This window comes from Scleropages formosus, chromosome 14 (assembly GCF_900964775.1).
Source record: "Scleropages formosus chromosome 14, fSclFor1.1, whole genome shotgun sequence".
NCBI classification, from domain to species: domain Eukaryota; kingdom Metazoa; phylum Chordata; class Actinopteri; order Osteoglossiformes; family Osteoglossidae; genus Scleropages; species Scleropages formosus.
This window is the reverse complement of record NC_041819.1, coordinates 7,982,735-7,996,381: the sequence shown is the minus strand read 5'-3', so window position 1 is coordinate 7,996,381 and position 13,647 is coordinate 7,982,735. Positions and strand designations below refer to the sequence as shown.

At 45.3% G+C, this 13,647-nt stretch overlaps 1 protein-coding gene across 4 annotated transcripts; it reads left to right on the top strand.

Annotated features, from left to right (window-relative positions):
* Nucleotides 1-459: 459 nt before the first annotated feature.
* On the top strand, nucleotides 460-13,018 carry slain1a (SLAIN motif family, member 1a). Of its 4 annotated transcripts, XM_029257720.1 has the most exons (10): nucleotides 460-987; nucleotides 3,249-3,385; nucleotides 6,398-6,517; nucleotides 7,244-7,363; nucleotides 8,321-8,470; nucleotides 9,572-9,901; nucleotides 10,349-10,381; nucleotides 10,999-11,184; nucleotides 11,451-11,733; nucleotides 12,509-13,016. In XM_029257720.1, exons 1-10 carry the CDS (start codon nucleotides 515-517, stop codon nucleotides 12,582-12,584), a joined length of 1,908 nt encoding a protein of 635 aa, XP_029113553.1. In that variant the 5' UTR covers nucleotides 460-514; the 3' UTR covers nucleotides 12,585-13,016. The 4 variants fall into 4 exon arrangements, with proteins under 4 accessions (XP_029113553.1, XP_029113556.1, XP_029113555.1 ...); XM_029257723.1 differs by lacking the exon at nucleotides 6,398-6,517 and having other exon boundaries at nucleotides 12,509-13,018; XM_029257722.1 differs by lacking the exon at nucleotides 7,244-7,363 and having other exon boundaries at nucleotides 12,509-13,015.
* The last annotated feature ends 629 nt before the right edge of the window (nucleotides 13,019-13,647 follow it).

Genomic DNA, 13,647 nt, shown 5'->3' with positions numbered 1-13,647 from the left:
AAAGTGCTGAAGTTTAAACAAAACGCCGGGTCTCGACTCGAAAGCTTCCCACAAATCGAGCGGAAAACCCTTTTCGCACCACGCCGACAACAAAGAAAGAGGAGAACGTGTGATTTCCAGAAATCCGCTTTAATTCGTGCGAGCGGCTCCTGCTCTGAGACTAACGATCAGCGAGAAGGCGAGTCGGACGAGCTTGGTGTCGCTGCGCTGTGTGCGCGGCCCCGAGGGAGGAGGCTGCGGGGGCGTGCTTCTCCTGTCAGGCGACTGGTGATGGTGGTGGTGGTGGTGCAGCATCTCAATGCGCTTCCCCGGGCCAGCGAACGGGGAGCCGAGCAGCTGATCGATCATCGACATCGAGCGTGGTGCTGAAACCGGGCGCGGCGAACCTGGCGCTAGGAACAGAATTTCATGATCAGGAGCTGTGTGTGTGTGTGAGAGAGTGTGTGTATGAGAGTGTGAGAGTGTGTGTGTGTGTGTGTGTGTGTGTGTGTGTGTGAGAGTGAGTGTTTCAGCCATGGAAGCCGCGGTACTGACGCCCCAGATGATGGCGGACTGTAACAGTAACAGCACCGCTAACGGCGTGAACGCGGAGCTCGAGGTGAAGAAGCTACAGGAGCTGGTCCGCAAGCTCGAGCGGCAGAACGAGCAGCTGAGGACGCGCGCCAGCGCCGTGACCGGTTGCGCGTCCGCGCCGCGCATCTTGCAGCGACCCTCCTCCGCCGGCGGCGCGCTTGGAGCTCCCGGCGTGTTCGTGGGAAGCCACTGCTTCCCGAGCGCGGTCCCGAGAGTCCTGTGCTCGTCTCCTTCGGGATCGCGCAGCGGCATCTCCGAGGAGCCGTACGCCTGCTTCCATCCGCACCGTGCGGACGCGGACGCGCGGGACGAGGACGCGCACGGCGGCCTTTCGAAGCCCACGGTCCTGGACGAGGTGGAGTTACTGGAGCTGGACACTTTACTGCCCTGGGATGAGGAGTCCGAGTACACCTGGTACTGCAGCATTGTCACCCTTCCAACGCGCACACACACACACAGAGGAGACCCTCACTGCATCACTGAGCTGCACGCAAACAGCTGGATCACAGCTGTCCATGGTGCTACCCTTAGACTTAGTGTTATGTTGCTGTGTACTGGTTCCGCCTGAGGGCCTGGACCCCTGGTCTCTGGTATCGGTACGCAGAGGAGCGGAGCCTGAGCGTATTCAGTAATATGGAAAACTGAACATAGTTTCATACCAGCTACTGTGTGCAAAGAACCTCCTTTATTGACCGTTATGTAGCAGAGTCTTTTGCCCAGGGCAATTTACACTGTTTTATGATAAACTCCGCAGCGATTTACACTTGCAACAGTTATCCATCAGGGAATTCTTCGCAAATTGACTCAAGGTGAGTACACTGCTCAAGAATACTAGAGCAGAATTGGGATTCAAACCAAGAAACTTCAGATTGCAGGTGACATTCATATTACATTATTACAACTGTGTCTTTGAAGATTTTACCTATAAAACATACACAATTGCATGCGTACATGATTATTGAATATACTGTAGTTGTTTTGCATTGGCTTTGGATGCTCTGAAGGTCTGGTCTGTTTTTAATATGTCTTAAATACCTGTTTTTGAGAGATCAAAAAACTGATTCAGTTTGCTTTATCGCACGTTCTCCTAGTTTTCATATGAGCAGCACGTTTGTTCTTTTGTAATGATGTGCAAAGGCTGAGCGCTAACAGGAAATTGCGTGAGCAAAAGTGCACAAAGTGCTCACACCAAATCTAATTGTGCTTTTGGACAAAGTTCATAAGAAGCGTGCAGGTTCACTGCAGGAGGGGGTAGCATGCTAAGTCCTTTTTTTTATAGCCGTGTGACTCCAGAAGCACATTCATGTCATGAAGGACATTGATGTGAGCTATATTTTAATGCGCGTGAAGTCACCGGCTGAGGAACTGGAGGACACAGTCAACAGGAGATGTTGCGCAGCCTCTGGCAGAAGTGTGCGGTGAGGGGTGTAAGAAAGTCCCGCTCAATGCTCCGTTACAGGAAGCGAGCCGTCGGCCAGAGATTAGTTACCAGCTAAAAATGAATGTGACTTGATCCGAGCAGAAAATATCTTCCTCTGGCCAGGTGAGAATATCAGGGAGAGCACAAGCACTGGCTGGTCATTTGCCTGTACCAAATGATTCTTTATTTTAGTTTAGCTGACTCCCATATAACTTACTGGGTCGGAGATGAGTTCATCTGCAGAGATTTGCTATAACATCCTGTCCTTCCCTCAGTGCCATGTGGCCTTCTGGTGGCCAAGACCAGCGCTTGATACATCCATGAGTACTCTAACTTTGTTATATATAGTATATATCTTCTGTGGTGATGGATCTCATCCCTAATGAAGCCAAACATCTTATTCTGAGAATTATTAGTGTAAGGGAATTATTGACTGGAGTCTCCTGTTTAGTGGGGGGTGTGATGGCAAAGCAGGTTTGACCAGGTCCTGCTCTCTGGCAGGTCTGGGGTTCAAGTCCTGCTTGGGGTGCCTTGTAATGGACTGGCGTCCCGTCCTGGGTGTGTCCCCTCCCCCTCCAGCCTTGCGCCCCGTGTTGCCGGGTTAGGCTCCGGCTCGCCGCGACCCCATTCGGGACAAGCGGTTTCAGTCAGTGTGTGTGTATGTCTATCATGTTTCTGCATCCAAATCTCTCCTTCTGTTGGTGTAATGCACTTTTTTCTGTTGTACTCGGAGATGTGCATCGCTGTAGTGAAAACCATCCGCTAAACGAATGAATATAAATGTAGAATAAGATAAAGTTGGTTAGCCCTGTGAAAATTCTCTTTAATTCATGCTTTTTAATGTGTCCTTTGTCCCACGGGGTACTGGAGCAAACGTAACACTACTCTTGTTCAGTGCTTTCAGCCATCATTGTGGACCGGGATCTAAAGCAGGGGCGTCAAGTGTGCGGTCTGAAGGCTACACATGGCCCACTGTTTCACATAATGCATTCCACCAGAACATTTGTAAACTTTTTAATATATGCTATAACTACCATAAATGCTATGTTCTACTAAATCATATGATAATACAATAATAGACACATGCTTGAACACGCCGCCCCTAAAAAAAGCACTATAGAGTTAGTCATTTTTCATTTTACACATTTAAGATTCAGTATGTCACTTGGGATTATGGCCCTTGTCCCATGAAGGTTGGACACCACTGGTATGAAGTGCAGCTGACTGTTTCTGTGTTTATCCTCCGTCCTTGCAGGCTGTACGTGTCCCCGAAGGCCAAGTCTTGGGCGGACTTCTCCCTCAGCCCATTGCAGTGGAGCAGACAGGTGCTGGACAGCCCCAGGCCTGAGGTGGAGGCCGCCAAGAGGTCCTTGTCCAACAGACTTGGTCAAGGTACCACAGAGGCGGCGGAATGCTGCCCCAGCATCATTTCACTCAAATCAAATGCACACACACTTACATTTCCATCATTGTGAGGATAACACACTGACTCTCACTGTAATGCAGTAAAGAATCCCTAATTCCGCTCCAGCGAAACGTGAAAACATGGAAGTTTCCAAAAAACAAAAAAGATTTTGTGTTATTTTTTTTCTAAAGCTGACTAAACTTTACAAAGGTACATTGTTTAATTTATAATTAAATAAGTCCCCAATAAAGGGGTGCGGTGGTGCAGCAGGTTTGGCCGGGTCCTGCTCTCTGGTGGGCGTGGGGTTCAAGTCCAGCTTGGGGTGCCTTGCGATGGACTGGAATCCCGTCCTGGGTGCGTCCCCTCCCTCTCCAGCCTTATGCCCTGTGTTGCCGGGTTAGGCTCCGGCTCGCCGCGACCCTGTTTGGGACAAGCGGTTTAAGACACTGTGTGATTTCCCAATGAGGTGTGCCTTTCAAGCTTCACTATCTTAAATCAGGGACACCACACAAACACACAGCGTTATGAACCTCATACGCCTTTACACATCACATGGGCCTGAACCTGCCATCAGCACTGCACTTTGCAGTCCATCATGTGGCATAACACACCTCATCACCTATTTTTCATCATAGATACATTTTGCATGTACAACAGTCACCACCGCACACACATTTCACAGGCAATACACTCCTGGTGGCAGGCAATTAGACAGTAGAACCGTTTCTAATTATTGTAATGCTACAAATTTAAAATGCATTTTAGATTTTAAAATTGTTTTACATTTACAAAATGTCATTAAAATAATCACCCCGCACTGGACGATTAGTTGCTGACAATGGATGAAAAATTGGTACAGTTTATAGAAAATATGACTACTATAATACAACTGCTATTTGAAAGTCTACTTTTTTTGCTGTGTAAGGACTTATTAAGTTGTCTGCAAGTCATCTGCCGAGCCTCACCGCGTCATGCGCAATCTCACACATTCGCTGCGATAAGGAGCCCTGAGATCACATGTCTGTCATTAGTTTAGGCAGAAGTGCCTTGAGCGCTGTGCTCACAGCAGTGAGACCTAGCAGAACGCACAGCATGTCACCCCAGCGAACGCCATCTAAGTATTTCTGTACTTGTGCTCGCTCTCATCACCCTATTGTCCACAGTGGTATAATTAAGGCGATCTCCCTTCTGGGAGCGGAGGGATGCGGTAATTACATCGGGAGAAGGAGGAGGGTGGTGGCGTGCGCGCTGACTTGACTCCATTTAGAAGTGGGGCACAGCCTTGGAGGATTAAAGCGGAAAAAAAAGGCTCGGATCTGGTTATCCCCGATTCGTTGCTACCCTAAAGACACCCTTGTGGGTGCGCAGTGGATGGGCGATTACACATATGTTCTCAGTCATGCTCATTCACAGTGTTTCCCTCCTTAATTCAAATATCCACTCCTTTTAGTGGTTCTTTTATACACTGAACTAAGCAACTCAGTCGAACCTTAAGTGCAGTTATTTGTCATGGCACGCGTGACTTGGTTTGTGCAACATTAATGGCGAGCGCAGAGGGTCGGTGACAAGGCTTCAACGAGAGGAGCTGAGCAGACGAAACTGGACAGACGACTGGGTTATATTAGGAGCGGTTGCGACACGCGCCCTGGTCTTGTAGGAAAGTTATTAATTAACGGCACAGTTTTAGACCGTAAGCTGATTAGGAGTTAATTTGCTTAGGCCCGTCTGAACACCATTTTTGAACAATCGGATCTTTTAATTGTTAACAATGTAGATCAGCTTGGATAATCGTGTGCAGCACAGCTTGATTCATGTGACACATATCAGGCTATGGGGAGAAATTATGAAATGAACGATTGTAAACAGCAATTTTACATTGCACAAGCACAGTAGTTTAAGTATGAATGGTTAGCGCTAAAACCATGTTTTTATGCCTTTGATAATAACATATGATGAGAAATGCATCGGTGTATTATTTCAACTTGTATGTAAAAACCACAGGAATTACACTGGTGACTATTTACAGCTGTATGTTTTTTTTTGTTGTTTGTTTTTTTTTTAAATCAGAGCAATTCAGTTTATAGATTTACAGATTATTATTTTTGAGGGAATTCTTTGCAAGAGTGTTCAAAGTGTGAAGATAAATAATGTATGAAATCTGTTTGAAGAGAGGTATGTGTTGTGAAGTCTCAGGCTTTTTCTGCTCTGAAAGGCTGGATTCAGGAGGGATGGAGATCAGGCCTCTGCTCGCTTAGGTCATGAATGCAGCTTTGTGCCTGGTTTTTGAGAAAACTGTTGTTTTTGTGGCTGCCTCTGAATGCTGGTTTTGTGCCCTAGTGGCATGGATAATTGTCTGAGCTAGGCCGGTGCTCCGTGTGCCTAACAATTGCCGAGAATAGCCCCGTTTTTGTTTCGGCAACCCTTCACACATACAAATCTGGACATTATTGTGAATGTTTGTTAAGACATATAGAAAAGCAGGTGAGAAATTCTGGCAGGGTGGCTGTAATTGTTTTCTAATACCTTTTTATAGTCCTTATTGTTTTATCCTAGTAACGTTCCTTCCAATATCTGCTATAGCAGCATGCAGCAGAGCTGGAACTAGGCACATTAGTCCATATGTTTCATAAGACAAGTGATTTATCTTCCAAGGGTAATATACTGCATTATGTCTGAAGCTTAGAGCCTGGAGTGGGAACATTGGCAGCAAATAGTCCAGGTGTACTGGCTGAGTGCCTCAGCATGAAACAAAACCCGAGGTTTCTTGCTGTGATTCCTGTTACTGCAAAGCTATATCCTCAGTTCTCCTGTGAGACTTGATGGTCTTTGCTAAACATCTAGCAGGCTCAATTCCTGTGTAACAAAACAGTGCTGATGACTCTCTCACCTTCGACCCTTGTGTCAGGCATCACTCCTTGCTCCTTCTCCTCCTTCTCCGTACTGTAGCTGATGTCCTCCTTCTTCTCCTGCTGCTCCTCCTCCTTCCTGTTTTCCCCCAGTCCACAGATGGAGAAGCATCTCCTCCAGGCCCATCCTCCCCTATAGTCCCATAGCTGGAGTCCCCCCCCTCAGTGTCCCTGTCCGACCGTACACCAAACCTGCACTAACAGAGCGAACAGGTAACTCCTCTGCTTTGCCCGCAAAGGAACTGTTCTTGTTTCATTTACTGTCCATTTTGTCTGTAATCATGGTCTTTTCCTCCTTTTTCAACCCTGCCGATTTTCAGCTGCAAGCAAGAATTTAACATGACACCAGCCTTATTAGGGCGTATCGTGAAACTGTCATTTAACAGGAGGGACTGGGATTTTGGGTTGTAACAGTACAAATAAAAATTTGAACAGTTTGGCAATGAACCAGAAAGCAGAGGAAAGGACTTCTTTGTCCAGAACAACTAAAAAGTCGTATCAGTTGATTGGGATTTCAAAGGAGGATGTCTGCGCTGCAATTTTCCACCTTTCCTACAGTGGGATATATAGAATGGTGCTTTATTTAGTCCATGAACTAAATGTCTGTACATTGCAAGATAAAGAATGCTAGAGTCCGTTCAGGTAATGGCCTGTTTAATTTCAGTTTTTGAAATGTCACCCTTTGTTGTTTTTAAATTTTTTTCCATAATTGATACATAGCTTAAAAAAAAAAGCTGCTAAATTCAAGGATATTGTAGTTTGGTAATGTAGAGAAAATAAAAATAAAAAAGGATGCTGACAAAAATGTGTCTGGTGAACTTATGTCTTTGTAGAAGAGCAGCTTCCCTTACATGTGCAACATGTGATTCACAATGTTTCTCATCAGGGAATGGAGGAATTGATTGTTGTGAACCGTTCTTGGTTTCTGTCTCTGTCTAGCATCATTTCCCACCTCCAGCCATTCTCCTCCACCCCACTTGACTCAGACCCCCACTGAGAGGGACTGCTCCGGACTAGCCGAGAGGTCGCCCTCATTCCTCTCTCACTCAGCCAGTCACAGTAAGCACCCCATCCTGCATGGCCATCCATAACCCTCCCCACTACACCCAGACCATCAGTCTTGTGGTACCATGATGCTGCAGGATTACAAGTGGGTTTATTTTTCACTTCTTTGTACTGTATTGATGGTGATCCAAAGCAAATATGCTGCTAAACAGAGATTTCAATAGTTCAGTCAGTAGCAAAAAAAGTTTATTCCTTCAATTATAGGCCAAAAATAAAAGAAAGAATTATATATATACAGTACTGTGCAGAAGTCTTAGGGACTTGGATGTTCCACAAAAATATTTGTTTTAGATGGTTATTTAAGGTCTTCTGCATTAGTGTCAATGGGAAAGAGTATATTTTAGATTTCCAAGCATTCCTTGTGTAAAAAGTTACTGTATTACAGCAAGGGCTTTGTGTGTTGTTAATGAAAGAAAGTAAAATAGTAATAAAACACTTTCCAAACAGAGAACTTGAGGTATTTGTATGGCACAGCGATTAACTGAAGCAGAAACAGCTGTTTAGAGGCAATAAAACTGGGCGAAGGACAACTATACTGAAAATGTGAGGTTTTGTCAGACGTGGCAGTTTAACTCTCAGATCTTACACCATGGCAAGAGTGAGTATGGCAACAAGACACAAGGTGGTCGTCCTCGGGACAAGTGCTTGTTGACGATGGATGGTTACTGAGCTTTGTAGGAAGTTTATTAATTAAGGGAATTATTTTTGGAATCATTCTCACTTTACAGCTTTTTTCCCCAAGTGCCTAAAACTTTTGCACAGTACTGTATAAACTTTTTATTTAATGACCTTGCTGTAAATTGTGAAGACAAAAAAAAAAAAAACTGCAACAGTTTATGTTTGAAAATAATGGTTAATTTGGACCTGTGTGGAGAAAGGATCCAGTGCATCTGGGAATCTTACTGCCATGTGAAAAATATCATCAGCCTCCTCTCCCTTTCCTCCTTGAAGGTTTTATCCGCATGCGGGCCCCCCTGAGCCCGGGGTCCTCTGTTGACAGTGAGCTGAGCATGTCAGAGCTGGAAGATGACTCCATCTCCATGAGCTATAAGCTGCAAGACCTAACGGATGTGCAGATCATGGCCCGCTTGCAAGAGGAGAGTAGGTTCCCCTTGACCTTTCTGTGATACTCATGATAGCCAGATGTGCCAGCCTAAGATACTCTTCCTGTAAGAGCAGAGGCGAAGTTCGGTGCGGTTGATGTCAACTGTATAAAACCTGTGCGGTTACAAACCTGAAAATGTCAAATATTACTTGTAATTCATAGTAAGAAAGTAAGAAATATTCCAACCTGGATGATATAATCATCCTCTCACCAGCCGCTTTATTTACTACACAATGCTAATGCCAGTTGGGACCCTGATTTCCCTCAAGAACAGCATAAACAGGGTTCTTGGTCTATCCTCGCTTGACAGCTTTACAGGGTTTCTCCAGATTTTTGGCAGGACTTTGATTCTGTCAACATCATGGTCCACCACATCTCAGAGATGCTCTATTGGCTTGAGAGGTGGGGACCATTGAGCAAAGGTGTTGTCTTGTTCGTGGAACCATGCTGAGATGACGTGTGGTTCCTGCCAGGGCACTTTATCCTGCTGGAAGTATGTATTTGAGAAAGGCAAGACTGCCCATGAAGGGATGTACCTGGTAGCAACAATGTTTTGGTGCTTTGTGGCACTCAAACGGTGCTCAGCGAGTAGTAAAACACAATACGAGCTAAGAAAACATCCCTCTGCATCATTACACTACCACCAGTTTTTTCTGCTTCTGGGTGATTTCTTTTGTTTATCACACCATCCTCTGTAAAGCCTTGACACTGCAGTGTACAAAAATCCCACGAGGGTGGCCATACCTGAAATGTTTGAACCAGATCGGACGTCACCAGCGATCGCACCATCTTCAGAGCCACTTAAATCCCACATGTTCTCCATTCTGACATCCAACAAAACAGTAACTTGACGCTTTTTGAACGCTTCACACTGAGACACAAGCATGCGAGTCACTAACTGGAGGACGAGCTGTATGCGTAAACATCCAGGTGTACCGAATAAAGTGGTGGGCGAGTGTATGTTCCGACTTCTGTGGGCTTTCGAAATCAGGAGAAACAGGCTGACGTGTTTGCAGACTGAAAATCTGAAACCGAAACTGTATTTGAAATGTCGTGCATGTGTGTTCGTGTGACTACATACATGCGGACTCCTGCAGGCCTGCGGCAGGACTATGCCACCACCTCAGCTTCAGCCAGTCGCCGCAGCTCCGGCATCTCCCTGCACTCGGGCCGCCGGGCAACGTCTAGCGAGCTGGACTTGGAGGCTGACGAGGAATGTGACCAGCTGCCCCCGCCTCAAGCCCGCCTAGGCCGTGCGGGGCTTTTGCAGCGTGGCCTGCCTCAGTCGCAAACCTTCTCCAGCGTAAGAGAATGCCGCCGCAGCCCCTCGGCCCCGCAGTGCCTCAGCAGCCTCTCCCAGCAGCAGTACTCGGGCGCCATCACACCCAGCTACGCCCCAGATGCCCAGAGCGCCAGGCTTGGCGCAGGTAAGGAGCCCAACTTGCCGAAAACATTTGCGGCTAATCAAGGGAAAGGAGAACGTATCTGACACGCTTGGCCTAAATATTTCACAGTGAATTTCTCACATCTTCGAATAATTCATAACTTAAGCAAGATTCTATTTAGATTTAAAATAATCTTTTTATGAATCAATAAACTCTGTTCCATTAAAAATTATATTGCACTTTTTGTTTAAGAATCAAATCCTTGTGTATGACAGTCTGATCCTTTTTCTTTGCTTTCCAGCGTGATTTTAAAATTAGTATTATCAGGGCGGATTTGTTTATATTGCATTTATTAGAATATGATGCGTAGCACAACTTGTTTTTGTAAGACTCTTCTCTTTCTCTGTATGTTTATTTGTGTGTGTATGTGCATGCACACGTTTGTGTTTGCCATGTCTGTTGAATTGTCAAATTTTTGAGGAAATGTAGGATCTTCCATTTGGAATCAAGCTGAGTATGACAGTAAGTTGGAAATATTTTCTTCTGAATCTTAGAGAAGCGAAATGAGAGATGGGCGGCTTTGTAGCTCTAGTCTGGATTAAACCGGCAGAGCACGGTATCAGTCCGGTCATGACCCGGTGAACTTCGGTGGATGGCAGACCTTTAAGCCTCTCGAAGGCCAGTAAGTGTTAGTCTGCTTGTGTATGGCTGACCTCACAGCTAAAGGCGATCTCATGGTTCAGCAGGAAGTGATTGACTTACAGGAGCAGAAGGATCGCAGAGGCGAGTTTATGCAAAATGGTAGAGTGCATCAGCTGTCAATCTCTAGGTCTCTTACATTTGAAGAAAGGGGGCATGTGTTTTCTTTGTAAACACTTTATTGTGCATACTGGCCCTATGCATCCTTTTTTGAAGTATTTTTGGTCTGTACTAGATAAGGTCTGTGACCAAGGTTACGTGGGGTATGAGAAGTTTTATTTCAGATTAAATTAGATCTATTTCACTCTTCTAACCCTGCTGCAGTGCTGATTAGAAATGGTCTTTGGTATTTTATATACATAGGAATAGACGTGTGTGCTTGCAGGTCAAACAGTGCACTTTGATGATGTCGTCTCATGGCACACGGTGTCAACCTGCAGATAAACTGCGGAGAAGCATGCCTAATTTGGTGCGGGCTCCCAGCATGCCCTGCGTGCCCAGTGTGCCCAGTGTGCCCAGCATGACCAGCGTCTCTAGCCCCGCCAGCCATGCCACCTCGCCATCCTCAATCCGCAACAGCCAAAGCTTTGACTCGTCCAGCGGCTTGGCCAGGCTGCACAGCTCAAGTACGACGCTTTCTGTAGTTTCACATGAACTTCCGCCTGAGTGAGGCATAATTCTTCACTGTGGTCCATAGCGTCATCAACTTATATCAGACAACCTGAAGTCAATAGTAATGGTATTTTTCACGTTCCATTTCTAGTGGAAAATCACAGTGGAAACTACCAGTTATAGCAACAAAAAATTAATTACTCTGCATGTGCAGTTGACTTGTTTTGTGTTGGTTGAGGGCGCTTGGTTTGCACAAAGTGATCCCTGACATTTTGTTTAGTTCCATCTCCAGGTCCCCTGCAGCAGCGTGTCCACAGCGTGGGCAACTTCCCGGTGTCTCCGCGTCAACCTCTCAAAGCCACAGCTTACGTGAGCCCCACCGTGCAGGGCCCCCCTGCTGTGTCCTCCTCCCTCAACCAGCACTCCGCCCCCAGCAGTGGCATTCCCCTTCCCAGCAAGCCGGGGACCCCCTCCCCGGGAGGCCGTAGTGGCCTGCCCCGGCCGGCCTCGACCATTGGAACCAGCGCCAATCCCCGCAGTAAAATCGCCCAGCCGGCACGCAGGTGAATGAGTATGAAACTATACACTTCGGAACATTTTTGGTCTTATTGTCCAGGCCAAGGACATTTAGCTTCTGTCTTTGAGCGCATGGTCAAGAAGGCCTCTCCTTCATCCAGACACAACACAGTGAACAATCTGATTTGCAAATGCAGGAGTAGTCACTAGGGCCTGTACAGACAAGTTTATTACAACTACAGAGTAGAATATTCCTATGAACGCTCATTTTAGTTCTGGTGCCTCACAGCTCAAGGGTTTGGATCGGACTAAGTCTGCGTGAAGTTTGCATATTCACGTGGGTTTCCCGCAGTGCCATCCCACAGTCCAAAATCATGTGTTTCAAATTACTCTTAGCATTTATGCTTATTCATTTATCTGAGACTTTTCTCCAAAGCAACTTATAATTGTAAGCTACCTACAGTTGTTTACCCATTATACAGTGGGGAAATTTTAGTGGAGCAATTCAGGGTAAGTACCTTCCTTAGGAGTACTGCATGCGGAGGGGGACTTGAACCTGCAACCTTTGGGTCAGAAAGCAGCAGTTTTAATAACTACACTACCAGATGCCCCTGTTAGGGCCTGCTCTGTGTGAGTGAGTTGTGATGGACTGGCATCTTGTCTAAGGTGAACACTGCCTCATTTAATATCCTTATAGATGGACTCCATACCACCATGATCTTGCACTGAACAATCGGTGATTGGCGATGGATGGATGGATGGATGGATGGATGGATGGATGGAATATTTTAAACTGTTATTCTCTTCTTTGCCATCTTTCAGCTTACTCACACCCCCAAAGAGCCTCTCCACCCTCAGTGCTCTCCGGGAGGGAAGCTGGAGAGATGGGTGCTACTGATGGGACGATGGAGCCTGGGATCCAAGGCAGTCAACAACATTCGCAGCCCAGCTGGCTGGGTCTGCCTGCTGCGTCACAAAGTGTTCTTGAAATAGACGGGCACTGGGGATCTGGCACGGAAAGCCCCGGAGCCTGGTTCTCCCTCAAGGGCTTCTGTGATACTCAGTCAGTGGAAACATGGAATGGTGTGAATAATATGCACTGCAATAATACTGTCCTTAATTCAATTTTTCAACTTTCCTGTCAGATTTTTAAAGCAAAATATTTTAGCCAAAAAACTGGATTTGGAGCATATGAGAAGCTGACTCTTAACTGATTAAATTATTTTGCCATGATTTTTCTAACCATGATAACTGAACAGTGAATGTCTGCAGTTACAACTAAGTTGCGTGTGAAATACTGAAATCTTAAAAAAAAAAAAAAAAAAAGAAAAAGAAAAACAAATAAATGAAAACATCTTGGTAAAAAGTTTGTTCTGCCTGTTGTAGCAGTTTTAAATTTCATATAAATGTAACTTTCTTCATATTTTTGCTATTTGGTCTAGTTGTAATACAGAGTTAACTGTCGAATTATTCTTGATCATAATTTTATTCGACTGATCGTAAGCAAATCTACAAATTTACTTGAGCACCTTTTTTGTTCTTTTACACGGACTCTGTATTTTTATTCAGAATAATAATTTATTCTAGTGAACAGTTACTTTCGCGTTCTTTAACTTTTCTTCATCTCGATGTTTTAAAATTTGCATAGGATGAGCATGTTATTTTTTTTTCTACATGATTTGTTCTTTATCAGTTGACCTGTTAAGATTAGTGTGGTTTCAAAAAAGAAATAAATGGTTTTGAAAATACTTGAAAAAAACAATATTTGTTGTGTTTCCTTTTTTTTTTTTTTTGTGGCCAAGAATTAACACAAATTAGCTGGGATGTAAAAAAAATGAGAAGACAAGACAGGCGGAATTGGTAACTTGTTTGTACAACTTCCGGTTTGAAGACGTAAACACAGAACTAAGACGGATTCCATTACCCGGCGACAGGACGTCACCAGGGGAGGAAAAACACAC

Excerpts from the sequence above, each read along its gene's own strand:
- slain1a (XM_029257720.1), top strand. The coding sequence starts at position 515 with ATGGAAGCCGCGGTACTGACGCCCCAGATGATGGCGGACTGTAACAGT. Across the intron at positions 6,518-7,243 it reads TGCACTAACAGAGCGAACAG|CATCATTTCCCACCTCCAGC; the intron begins GTAACTCCTCTG and ends GTCTCTGTCTAG. Across the intron at positions 10,382-10,998 it reads GAATCAAGCTGAGTATGACA|ATAAACTGCGGAGAAGCATG; the intron begins GTAAGTTGGAAA and ends GTCAACCTGCAG.